Genomic DNA, 13,802 nt, shown 5'->3' on the forward strand with positions numbered 1-13,802 from the left:
CCCATCTCTATGAAAATTATTATTACAGGTTTCTTCTTTGCGTAAAGTTATTAAATTCAAAGCAATGATTTGGGACCAACATATGTGCTTGTTCTTTAATCCCTACTCCAGTCTCACAGAGACCAGCTGTACGAAACAAATGGTGGTAACATCAAAAACCTTAACAATCAATTGTAGGTGGTCAATTTTAATCTTAAGAAAATGGTCAGCAACCTCAGTGGCAAACCTTAGGATCCGATTTCTAAGAAATGGGTTGGATTGTTTCTGCAGCGTCATCCATTGCTTCATACCCACATGCTTTTTTTAATTGCCCGAGGAAATCTGTCCATACAGGTTCGTCATCTTTCCTCTCTGTCCTCAGATTACAAAGCAAGGTACTGCCTCATACATCATAGTAGATACTGGTACTTAATACTAGTACTCAAATAAAATGCCGTACGACCGACGTGTACCGCCTTAGTTTAATTAAAATGTCTGCAGTAAATAGATATCAAGAACAAACCTTGAGTCTTTGTGACACAGGATCAAACACCAAACGGATTCCGTCATGTGATAGATTCAGTACAAGGTCCATTTGTAGGGGGTACTGAAAAAAAAAAATCAACGTACAACGCAATGCTAAATCATCGTACATATAAATAACTAAGCTATGTAGGGGTACTGAAAAAAAAATCAACTTAAAACACAATGCTAAATCGTCATACATATACATAACTAAGCTATGTAGGGGTACTGAAAAAAAATCGACTTAAAACACAATGCTAAATTTTGTGTTTTTAATGATATCAAAGGCTTTATTGGATTTTCAAGGATTGATGAATTTCTGTGGTATTAGATGCATGAAATATGAATCTATCAGTATTTGACATACATTTGCCCAATAATGTACACGACATCAAATAAAATGGTTTTCAAAAAAACATATTGAAATATCAGTTTTAACAAATTATCAGAACCACAGCAATTATGGATTGATCAGGACAGAGATATTTAATTATCAGGACAGAGATGTTTAGTTATCAGGACAGAGATGTTTAATTATCAATATTCCATTTTCAGATCCAACAAGATCTGTAATCAATATGGGGAAAGTTCATCTTCTTTAAGAAGTCTAAGCAATCCTAGAAATGACAAAAAATAAATATGTGTGAATGGGTTTTTTTGTTCCTGGTTTATATGAAATGTTGTTTCGGACTTTAATTGACAGCAATTTGTAGGAGCAAGCTGCAGACCTAGGCTCCCACAGAATTACCATACTTAATGAGCTACATTGGGGGACATCCGATGTATCAATGCCATAAAACTGCATTTGTCTTGTTCAATTTCACAGTGGTATAGGTTTTTACAAATGAGCAGCTATAAAGAATTGGGAACTGACTACAGGCAAACCTGCCTCTTTAGTGGATTAACTCTTAACAACTCTTATTTCAATTATTGCATTTCTACTCTCTATACAGTTTCCATTCATGACTTGAAATGAATTTTAGTCAATTCTGACCCTTACTAGACATAAAAACAACACAAACAGAGGCCTCACAAAGCAGAACATCCTCTGGCATTAAACTGGATTTATCTGCTTTTTAACCTGCTACAAAACTGAATGAATAGAGATCCAAAAACAGAAGAAATAGTAGAGTAATAGTATAGTTTAGAATGTCATATTTTATATGGTGTCCACAACATCATCAAATCTGATATGTTTTACGCTGTGACTGTTGAGACGAGTGAAGACTCTTGACAATTTACAACATGACTTTAGACATTTAATCCAGCTATTCATTTAATATTGGAAATATAACGCAATCGTTGTAAACGGTGCATTGTGATGTCAAATTAGCTGTGACATTTTTTTTTTCAAACCAAGCAATTATCAGCAATACCAAAAAGTATGAGGGTATGAGAAAGTTTGTCTAGAATTTAAAAATGCTTGTGGTACTTTCCAAACTATTTATCTTATCTGTCAATGAAGTATACTGCAGTGACAGCGACATTTTCCCCAAGCAATATGGATAATCCTCATCATTTTTCTGCTGACAATAAGTAAATCACATCACTCAATTTGTGTAATCATTGGAGCGAGCTTTGCTTGCTATTACTGATTTCACCTTGACCGATGACCCAACATCACTTGATGTCTTTCTCTGGCCACGAATAAGAATCGATCTCTTTATGGTGCTTACAAGTTCTAAATTCTACCCCTTTCCTTGATATGAAACTTCTTGACCCCCAAAATCAAAATATTTCTTCCTCTGTTAAGGAGGAATAATACAATATCATAATGGCCGACTTTTTTCAACATCAGCTATATGTGTACATTCCTAGCTACGTAGCTTAGTTGGTTTATGTGTCGACTGCTGGTTTGTAGTTCATGCATTCGAGTCTAGAATGGGGTCTTAAATTTTTTTCCAGATCACTTTCTACTAAAACTGCATTTTTAACTAAACAAGGTAAATTTGTAAGTTTTCAATTTCAAAATATCATTGTACATATCCCCGATTTTCCATCCATATCAGATTTCTCTAGAGTGTCATTCCTCCCTAAATAATAACTTTTTTTCTCAAAGATTCAATAGAACTCTTTATTCAGCCCACAACACTGTTACTCTTAAAGGATTAACTGGATTTGACTTTGAACTTTGATTTTCTGACAGCAAAATTTTAAGACTTCTTTCCTTCACCACCTAATAACTCTGTAGAAAAGCAATACAAGACATGATGCATGCATTACCCCCTCCTCCCCCTTCCCTCAGTACAATCCCCACACAACAGAGAACTTTACCTGGTGACTGTACCACACCTGCACTCCCTTTATCTGTCTGTCCTGGCGTCTCAGTATAGCAACTGCTTGATAAAAAGGCATTCCTGAAAATAATAAAATCACACTAACAAGCAAATCTGACAATTCATGTTAACTTCCCCAAGTCATTTTTCATTTCATCTGTTGCTTTTGTAAGGGGGGGGGGGCATTCTATGGAAACTCTTCTTACAAAGTTTCAGTGCTAAAATATTAAGGATTTCATTATGAGGACACCTTGTAATCTCGTGTGAGCTGTAAACCTTGACCTTTGACCACCAGTAGTTTTTTTCAGCCACTGGGCTGGAGCCCTCAGAGTTGAAAATTTAAGTGTAAGTTTGGCTAAAATGGAAATTTTTAAGAATACCCAGTAATATGAAAATTACCAATATCAAATACAAGTTTTTTACTAATAATTTATATCATGAACAAAAATAGTATAAATTACCCAATAAAGAAGGAATCCAACATGATTGTTTATGGCATGTTTCAAGCAGGTCTTGATCAACAGACCTGCTTGAAACATGCCATAAACAAACAGATTTTGATCTTGCACTTAGTAAGTTTTTCTTTGAGGAAAACCTCCACTACATTTTGGAAAATACAGTGCTCCCTCAATATATCTTTTTGTGATAGATACCCTGTATGTGAAATCCACACTGAATCTTAAATACTATGAGATATCAGCAGCACATGATTTTTTCACATATAACCTAGGGCTTAGCCTTTTGACCTAGAGACAATAGGGACCACTCTTAAATCATTCAGACTCTTTGTGGAAAGTTTCATTACTAAAGGTAAAAAAGCATCTGAAATATTATCAAGAAAAAATTTCTTACAACATGAAAGTAAGTGACCTTGAAATTTGACAGTTTGACCTAAAAAAAAAACCAAAAAAAACCCACCAAAAAACGAGTGTAATCTTTCACTAAGTTCACTCATGGACACACTTCATGTGACATTATATTGCTAATTAGGGCTCACAGTATTTGGGATATCATCTGGAAACTAAGGTATTATCAGGAAAGCATAAATTCTTACCATACAAGACCCAGTGACATTGACCTTCATCTCTAAAGCCATGAAGACTCTTTAGATGAAGTCTCATCACTAATGTTCAAACAGTATTTGAGATAACATTTGAAAACCATTTCTCACGTGACCTGCTGACCCCGACCTTTCCGAATAAAAAGCAAAAGAGGCTCTCCTTTAGCCATAGAGATTCATCAAGTGAAAATTCATTGCTAAAGTTCAAATAGTACACTTAAACTTCCGTATCTCGAGCTGTGAGCTATGTAAGTAACTGTTTTCTGAGCAGAAGACTATTATGAATAATGTCAATCTTTCTAGTGCTCAATAAAACTCCAAATTTTATAGCTTTGAAGAAAGAATAATTATTTCATTATTTCATGAAAGAGATTATACAGCTTCACATAATTTGTCTGACATTTACAATTATTTGGAGTACATTGCATCAAAAGTGAAGCAATTTACCAATTCTACTAAAATTCACATAAAATGCTGACTTTTGTCAACGTTTCTCTTTCAGAAAACATGGAGTGTAACTTTGGACAGACCAAAATTTTCTATCACATATGTGTACTATAACAATAAATCTGACATCAACCAAAGTTCTTGCAATAAGTGCTTGTAATCTTACACCGGTCTAATTTCTTACATCAGTCTTAAGTTCTTGCAATAGGTGCTTGTAATCTTTCACCAGTCTAAGTTCTTGCAATAGGTGCTTGTAATCTTACATCAGTCTAAGTTATTACAATAGGTGCTTGTAATCTTACATCAGTCTAAGTTCTTGCAATAGGTGCTTGTAATCTTACATCAGTCTAAGTTCTTGCAATAGGTGCTTATAATCTTACATCAGTCTAAGTTCTTGCAATAGGTGCTTGTAATCTTACATCAGTCTAAGTTATTACAATAGGGGCTTGTGATCTTACATCAGTCTAAGTTATTACAATAGGGGCTTGTGATCTTACATCAGTCTAAGTTCTTGCAATAGGTGCTTGTAATCTTACATCAGTCTAAGTTATTACAATAGGTGCTTGTGATCTTACATCAGTCTAAGTTATTACAATAGGGGCTTGTAATCTTACATCAGTCTAAGTTCTTGCAATAGGTGCTTGTAATCTTACATCAGTCTAAGTTCTTGCAATAGGTGCTTATAATCTTACATCAGTCTAAGTTCTTGCAATAGGTGCTTGTAATCTTACATCAGTCTAAGTTATTACAATAGGGGCTTGTGATCTTACATCAGTCTAAGTTATTACAATAGGGGCTTGTGATCTTACATCAGTCTAAGTTATTACAATAGGGGCTTGTGATCTTACATCAGTCTAAGTTCTTCAATAGGTGCTTGTAATCTTACATCAGTCTAAGTTCTTCAATAGGTGCTTGTAATCTTACATCAGTCTAAGTTCTTGAAATAGGTGCTTGTAATCTTACATCAGTCTAAGTTCTTGCAATAGGTGCTTGTAATCTTACACTAGTCTTAAGTTCTTGCAATAGATGCTTGTAATCTTACATCAGTCCAAGTTCTTCAATAGGTGCTTGAAATTTTACATCACTTTTAAGTTCTTGCAATAGGTGTTTGTAATCTTACACCAGTCTAAGTTCTTGCAATACCATATATACTCGCCTATACGTCAGTTCGCCTATAAGTCGGTTGTATAGTTTTTAGGTTATTTTGGAGGGAATTGCCATTGACCCATTTATAAGTCAGTCTAACTTTTTTTCTAGAATTGGTTTACAATTTCAAATCAATGCTCTAATGTTTTTATATATGCCTACCTGTGTTTCAAATAATATTTTGAGAAATGCACCAATATATTATATTTTCCCCCCAACAAATCAATTTCATATCAATACTCTTATGTAATTATCCGTGTTCCAATGAAAGTTTTGGGATATGACATCGATATTTCACTTTTTATTCTCAACAAATTAAACAGTTACTATTTTGTTTATTTCATCCATGTTTTTGTTTAAAAAATACTAGGCTTTATTATATACCCATCAATGTATCGTTCTTTGATACTGTGGATTTCACAGCGTGTGATCCGGTTTTCCGGATCACCACCCTGTTGTTTTCTGATTCTGTATCAGTATCCTCTGAAACTGATAACGTCACAATGCATCAACGCAACGTTTTTTGCTTAAAATATTGGCCGCATCACAAACAAAACTGCATACACAAAACATAATTTCACTGTATGTCTGTATGTAAAGGGGGTATATAAGTAACTTGAACCGAAGAGTTGGATCACGTCTCATTGACAGACGCGGATATATACATTACGCCATCCAAAAATGCTAATCTTCTTAGGACACTGCTATAAGTCGGACATAGAGTTTTGGACCAAAATTTAACGCCCCAAAATCCGACATATAGGCCAGTATATACGGTAAATGATTGTAATTTTTAAATCAGTATAAGTTCTTGCAATAGTTGTTTATAATCTTACATTCGATAGAGAAAGTTCTTGCAATAGGTGCTTGTAATCTTACATGTATGTGTATCAATTCAATACCACTCAAACAAGAACGCTATTGACTGCACTCTCCCAATTTAAGTCCAAACCCACTTGGTGTATAAATATATACATGTATACACTGCAACTTTAGTTTAATTGGTATAAAATGGTACATACCTAAATACTCGCTTTAATATAAGTCGGTTTTATTTTTATAAAGGCAAATTCGGGTGGAACTTTGATCAGATAAGCTCACTTAAGTTTCTGGCTCAGGTGAGCTAAAAACCTACAATAAGAACTGATTCACTTTGATTTTATCCATAATTCTATCTACTTTTACTCTCTGATTGTCATATTGAATAAATGTGCAATGATTTCATTGAAATTCCATCTATGACTTCAACTAAATAATTATAAATACAAAATGTACTTGTCCCGTGTGGATCTGGGTTAGAATAGGTCCTCAGTACCCCTTGCTTGTCGTAAGAGGTGACTAAATGAGGCGGTCCTTCGGACGAGACCGCAAAAACCGAGGACCCGTGTCACAGCAGGTGTGGAAGGTTAAAGATCCCTCCCTGTTCAAAAGCCATAAACACCAAGCATAGGCCTAAATTTTGCAGCCCTTCACCAGCAGTGGTGATGTCTCTACATGAGTGAAATTTTCTTGAGAGGGACGTTAATGATTGGTAATAATAATAATGATTGGTTTTATATAACACTTTTTCCAGCGTATGCTGCTCAAAGCGCTTTACAATGCATTATTACTCTGGCAGACCTTATATCAATCTAGAACTTTCTCAGCCTCCTAGGAAGCATACAGTGCAAGCTGCCGTTACAGGCGCTAGAGCACTAACATTCTAACAATATCTTTCACTGTCTATAGCCAGGTACTCCTTTTACACTTGGGTGGAGTGGGGAAATTCATGTAAAGTGCCTTTCCAAAGGACACAACGTTGGCCCTGCTGCGGCCAGGACTCGAACCCACGACCTTTCGGTCACCGACGCCACAATAAACAATATTCAATCAATCAACCAAACATTAAAAATCTGAATAAGAAGTTTGATACAAATGATTTTATATCATGATACAGCTTTCTTTCAAGAAGCAATTAGAAGTTCAATTCTAACTGGGAATGGGCCTTATTTTGGTCCTAAGAGATTGTGTCAGACTGAGACAAATGCCCCCTCCCAAGGGCCATAACTCTGCAAAAAGTTATCTGACCAGACAATTATGGAATGGCTCACCTGAGACAATTATAAGTGACTTGCATATTCTCATGATATACTTATATCCCATATTTCAATTCAAAATGTGCATGTATGACTGAGACAATGAGCTGAAGCTGATTTGTTTGAAATTATGTATCTACATACCAAATTTCAGTTGAATATGTGCATCCATAGCTGAGATCAGTAACAAAAACTAAATCATGATGGAAAGACGAAAGGATGAAATCTAAGGATAACATTATATAGCACATATCTGAAGATTTTTTTTCCTATATATCTTTGCATGTAAAACTTTTATCCCTATTGTGGCCCCAACCTACCCCAGATGCCATAATTTTTACAAACTTGAATCTGCACTATGTCAGGAAGCTTTCGTGCAAATTTCAGCTCATCTGGCCCAGTGGTTCTTGAGAAGATTTTTAAATTACCCCACCCTATTATTGCATTTTTGTGATTATCTCCCATTTGAAAGGGGCATGGCCCTTCATTTCAACAAACTTGAAAGCCCTTCACCATGCCAAGTTTCAGCTCAAGTGAGCTAAAAAGGAATATAGGTAGAAAAGAATTTGAATAGAAAAACAAGAGTACCGCAAACGGAACAATATACGCCCGTAGGACTGCGAAATTCAACCTTGAAGCATATTGTGCACTCTGAATTGATACAACACAGATTCTGAATAGAAAGCCTTAAAATGGGTCATGACACACCAATCCATCTGACATGTGAACTGACAATGTATTTCTCTGAGAGTGAGGTTGTGACAAAATGTCGGTGCAATATCTGTCTATAATGATAAAAAGTCCAGGAAACCATTTGATCTACTTTTAGCTCTAAAGTAGGTCATGTGCACCAATTAAGTTGAAATGTTTAAAATCTGAACTGAGAGGGAGGTTGTGACTAAATGTCAGAGCAATACCTGTGACCATACCAACAAAAAAATCTTGAAAACTGTTTGACCTACTCCTATTCTTAAAGTACTGTAGGTCATAGTGCGTCAATCCAGCTGAAATGCAAACTGAACTTGTATTCTTCCAGGAGGAAGCCTTTAACTAAATATAAAGGCAATATCTGTATCCTGCAATCCGTAATAAAAAAAAGCCCAGAAAACTGTTTTACCTAATTTTAGCTCAAAGGTAAGTCAAGGATGGACCAATCCAGCTGAAATGCAAACTGAACTTGTATTCCTCCAAGAGGAACCCTGTGACTGAATTCAGTGTAATATCTGTATTCGTAATGAAAAAAAACCCGGAAATTTGCTTGGCCTATTTTTAGCCCAAAAGTAGGTCAAGGACAGACCAATCCTGCTGAAATTCAAATCGAACTTGTAATTCTTCAAGAAGAAGCCTGTGACTAAATTTCAGGGCAATATCTGTATCCATAAAGAAAAAAGCCTGGAAAACTGTTTAACCTACTTTTTGTCCTAAAGTAGGTCATGGATGGACAGACCAATCCAGTTGAAATGCAAACTGAATTTGTATTCCTCTTAAGGGAAGCTTATGTGTAAATTTCAGGGTAATATCTGTATCTGTAGCAAAAAAAGTCCAGAAAACTGTTTGACCTACTTCTAGCCCTAAAGTAGGTCAAGGATGGACCAATTCAGCTGAAATGCAAACTCACTCTTACAATTTTTTGACGGAGAAATTGTGACCAAATTTCAAAGTTGTACATGCATACGTTATGTAAAAAAGTCCGGAAAACATGACCCCTGACGGATGGATGGACAGCCAGCCAGCCACATGGACAGCACCATAACATAATACATCCTGTCTAATGACGGGCTTATAACAAGATATCTGTTCAAATTTTCATCAGTGTGTAAAGGTGTTCTACCTTAAATCTTGATATCAATTAATAATATTAACTTACAATGTGTTTTAAACATCTAGGAATTTTCTATTTTAATCATTTTTCTAGCCGGATTCTTTCCATGTGAATTGACTTTACTCTCACATGGAAATGTAACTGTTAAACATGGTAGACTTATTGTTTCTCATTAATTACTTGTTACTTTGTAAATAAATATGTTATATGTCGGTCTAAAAGCTCCCTGGAGCTTATGTTTTCTTATTGTATTGACATGCCGACTTACAATAAAGCTTACCTTATCTTATCTTAGAAGTTGAGACTTATTTAAGGCACCATGATGTACTAGAAACTACCCTGTTTTCCCCACATATCTTACTTCAAACGTTCTTGGAAACAGGTCTACCTAAATAATTACATCTTACTGAAGGGTAGACTAGAATAGTCACGTAAACAAACTGTCATATCTGAATTAATTCCAGAATAAGAAATTCCTGAGTAATAAATAGCCCATATCGTTTGGGTTACCATTAAACAATGCAGGTAGCTGGTTTGTTTACAATGATCAGCTGTTTCAATTCGACCTTCACCTTTGTTCATTTAGCTGATTTTTGTAAAAAATTTCTATTCTTTTTCTTAGTTCTCCTTCCTGAATAAGTTATGTGATATATTCAAATGGATGATAATACCTTCAATACAAATACTGACGCTCAAAAATGCACAGCAGTGCAAAAATCAACAACAGACTTACCCAAAACAAACTCCCATTGTTCGTTTCCGAGTGATCTTTCTGGAACTACCTCAAGATCAAGCATTATAATAGATTTACTAAGTGTGAAAATGATAAATGAATGGTCTACTTAATGAACAACTCTAACGTAAAGACATTTTATGTATTTCTATGTTGTCGTCGTCTAATAAATCGCCATTTTTGTTTTGAATCGTTTACGCATGCGTGCAATTAAAGTTCCTGTTTACTTACCGTTGGCGGATCAATGCTTTTACAGACCCCCCCCCCCCCCTCTTCCTCTTCTTTTAATTTAATTTCTTGTCCGCCGTAAAAGAATACTGCAATTTCATCAAAGTTTTCGTTGATGAAGGAAAAAGAATTTGAAAGAAAAAAAAAATATTCCCTGGGATTGGAATATCCTCCGTGGTTTTTTTAAAAGGCCAATCATGGAATAGATGTATGACATATCAAATTTGTATGCATTTCTTAAAAAAACATCTTTAACATTATTGTTCAATTGATAGTGAAGATACCTACATACCAATATACATTCCTAAATTTTCTTATATGTATTGTTACCAATCTGACTAAAGTACAGACCTATATTATTATATATAATAATATAGGTCTGTACTTTAGTCAGATTGTATTGTTACCTAATCAGACATTTTAAAATAACGTATTCAGAATCAGACTTTTTCTGATAAAGAATAGTGATCAATCTCATAAATACGGTAGGATAAAGAGTACAAACTTCAGAGTGGGACAAATACGGACCCCTGGAAATGCTGTCTAAAAGTGCATAGGGGGATCTAACTAGTACGCATCGGTCACACCTGCCATGGGCTCTATATCTTGATCAGGTAAACGGAGTAATCCATAGTTAGAATCAGTACGTAAAGAACGATCTAATAATTGCTGTGAAACACGTCAGACATCAGTCGACTTAATGACAGGGATATGGAGAAGAGAAGAACTCGTAAGTTGTACAAACTTGCTTCTGATCCTTTTGTATATATTATATACAACAAAATACGTTCAAATCAAATCAGTGACAGGGTGTATTTGCAATTTATAACGATTATAGAATTTGCGAAATGCTGACTTTACACGAAACTGTTAAAACCCCTGTAACATCAACTTCCATATCAGTATTTTGCTTCGATTAAAAAAAATTGACCATACACAGAAACGCAGAACATCTTTCGCGTATTGAATCGGTTGACAGACATTTATAAACATCATATCTGTATGCATGTGATAATGGTTTATTGCTACATAAATATGGGGAGTTGTCCACGGAGAAGCTGATGTCATCTTGTTTGTCATAAAGTTGAGCTGTTAGTTTGCCGTTAACGTCTATTTTCAATAAATTTGGTATCCAAATATGGAACAGATATTGAAGCCTGTGGTGTCTTCTGATTGGAAATGAATATTGTTAAAAGATAAAACGTCGTCGATACATCTGAATGTTGAGTTGAAGGCCACCGTAAGAGATTTTTTTCTTCTCATGTAGAAGCTTTTGAATAAATTCTGCCTCATAAGAATACGAGAACAGATCAGCTGATAAAGGAGCACAAGTCGTGACCTTGGAAATTCCAACAGACTGCTGAAAGACCGGAAAAACTACGTAGATATCATCAATGAGGAACCCCAGCATCTTCTTCATATCAACTTTTTAAAATCTACTTAGCGTGCATTGTTACAGAATCATGTTATTCTCGAATATGGTATGTTTCACCATGCAGTTGCGATAGTTCAGCGGTAGAACGTTCGCTTCGTAAGGTTCCGAGTTCGAGCCCCTCTCGTGTCATGGCCGCGTCAAACCTAAAACGTAAACATAGGGTAGTGATTGCTCCTTCGCCAAATATTCGGCACTTAAAAGTGAGAATGAAAGGTCTTTTGGATATTACCTTACAAACGGAGGTCCCGTGTCATGACAGGCGTTGGAACGGTCAAGAACCCTCACTGCTATGGCCGGAAGTGCTAAGCCTTGGTCTAAATTTGTGGTACATCACCTACAACTGATGGTGACGTTTCAATATGGGTGAAAAATTCTCAACAGGACACAAAACAAACAAAAACAGATGTATGGTTACAAAATCAGGCTTTTTTTTTTTATGTGCATTGTTACATAATCATGCTTCCTTTATACATGTTATTAAAGGCTGCTTCATATTCAAATACAATATATTCAATCTGATTTCTGGGTCGGCAAGGAGAGAATTGATTTGTAAATCTTACAGGAAAGTGTGAATGAAATGAATAAAAATCAGAACCATTGCCCTGTAATTGTATCAAGTGTATGTTCTTCTAACTATAGCTCTGTTGTGATGAAGATCTGTACAGTGGAACAGAAAGATGAAGTGTTTACATTGCAATCATTGTAAATTACCCCCATACTCGTTAGAGAAGTTAAACCACCTCTGTGATGGTTCAAGTTTCACGTAAAGTTACATAAATATATTGATACTAACATCCCACCAATTTTCTCTATAAAGTATTTTTGATTGTAGAGTGGCACGTTTTTTGTTTACGTGTATGCTGCAATCTAGATATGAATATAGCCACGACAATTTGAAACGTTTTCAGTCCGCTCTGCTACGTCATCTGCATCTTCAACTAACAACGAAACGTATTTACATGTATATATGCCTCGTGGGGTTCATGTTGGAGATTAAAATATCTTGTATCTTGTACACGTATACTGTGCGTTTTGATCGATCATACTTTTTAAGAGACTATGTCGCCCCCTCACTGTATAAAATTCAGTGTCCTTCACGTGAAATTTTTTAAAATCGAATTCATGTCCATTAAATAATTTATGCTGACTGATCTTCGTGATGTAGTGGGCATTTATCGTAGGAATTCTTTCATAGTAATCCACTTGCACACATACACACACGCACGCACAAAGTATAATATGGTCGAGCGGTCTAGCGCGATGGTTACATATGCTGCTAGGAGATTTGGTTCCGCAGGTCGTGAGTTCAACCCCGGGTAGGGGCGGAAGTGGGTATCCAAATAAAGTGAAATTTTCTGTGCTTTAGATATATATATATATATATATATATATATATATATACAAAGCACTAAAATGACCAACACCACGAACAACCAGATTGTCAAATTTTCGGGACGACCCATATCCCTTCTTCAGGACAAACGAAAAGAATTACATAATGTGGCCAATATCAACAAAGAATAATAACAAAAACTACATATAAATACATCTAGCACTACAACTACACTAATCTACAAACGTATTTACAACGCAGACTACATGTTTTTTGGTCTTTAGGCTTGTCAATCAATGTTAAAAGTGGAGTGAATTAGGACATGCCTTATTCGTCCAAAGAGCTGATCCATATATATATATATATATATAACACAAAGTTTCTGTAATTCATTCTTTATACTGTATTAACTGTTTTATATTGTAGAATTATATTCCTGAAGAATTAGTAGTCGAGTATATTAGATAGATAGATAGATAGAATTAAGTTTATTCCAATTTTGGGCCCAGAGAGCATAACAGCAAAGACAGTTTATTATAAAGAAGACTGAAATTTCGGGAAAATAGATCACAACACCAACTACATGTAGATGCAGCATATATATATATATATATATATATATATATATATATATAAGCAATCCACTTAAAATTTATACATCTGTATAATCAATTAACACACCTACATGAAAGGTGAAGATTACGAACAGTGTTATTTGTTTTCCAAAATGATAGTTTAGTTTG

General features: G+C 35.2%; 1 protein-coding gene across 1 annotated transcript in view; it reads right to left on the bottom strand.

Moving 5' to 3' along the window:
* Positions 1–10,259, bottom strand: part of LOC125660943 (phagosome assembly factor 1-like) — a 37,357-nt gene extending 27,098 nt beyond the window's left edge. The window contains exons 1-3 of the mRNA XM_048892794.2: positions 10,064–10,259; positions 2,779–2,861; positions 503–586 (exon numbers count right to left, since the gene is read on the bottom strand). Coding sequence (XP_048748751.1) covers positions 503–586; positions 2,779–2,861; positions 10,064–10,127 — 231 coding nt within the window. The 5' untranslated portion in view covers positions 10,128–10,259. The remainder of the gene's footprint in view (positions 1–502; positions 587–2,778; positions 2,862–10,063) is intronic.
* Between the last annotated feature and the right edge of the window lie 3,543 nt (positions 10,260–13,802).

Source organism: Ostrea edulis, chromosome 1 (genome assembly GCF_947568905.1).
Source record: "Ostrea edulis chromosome 1, xbOstEdul1.1, whole genome shotgun sequence".
Classification (NCBI taxonomy): Eukaryota; Metazoa; Mollusca; class Bivalvia; order Ostreida; family Ostreidae; genus Ostrea; species Ostrea edulis.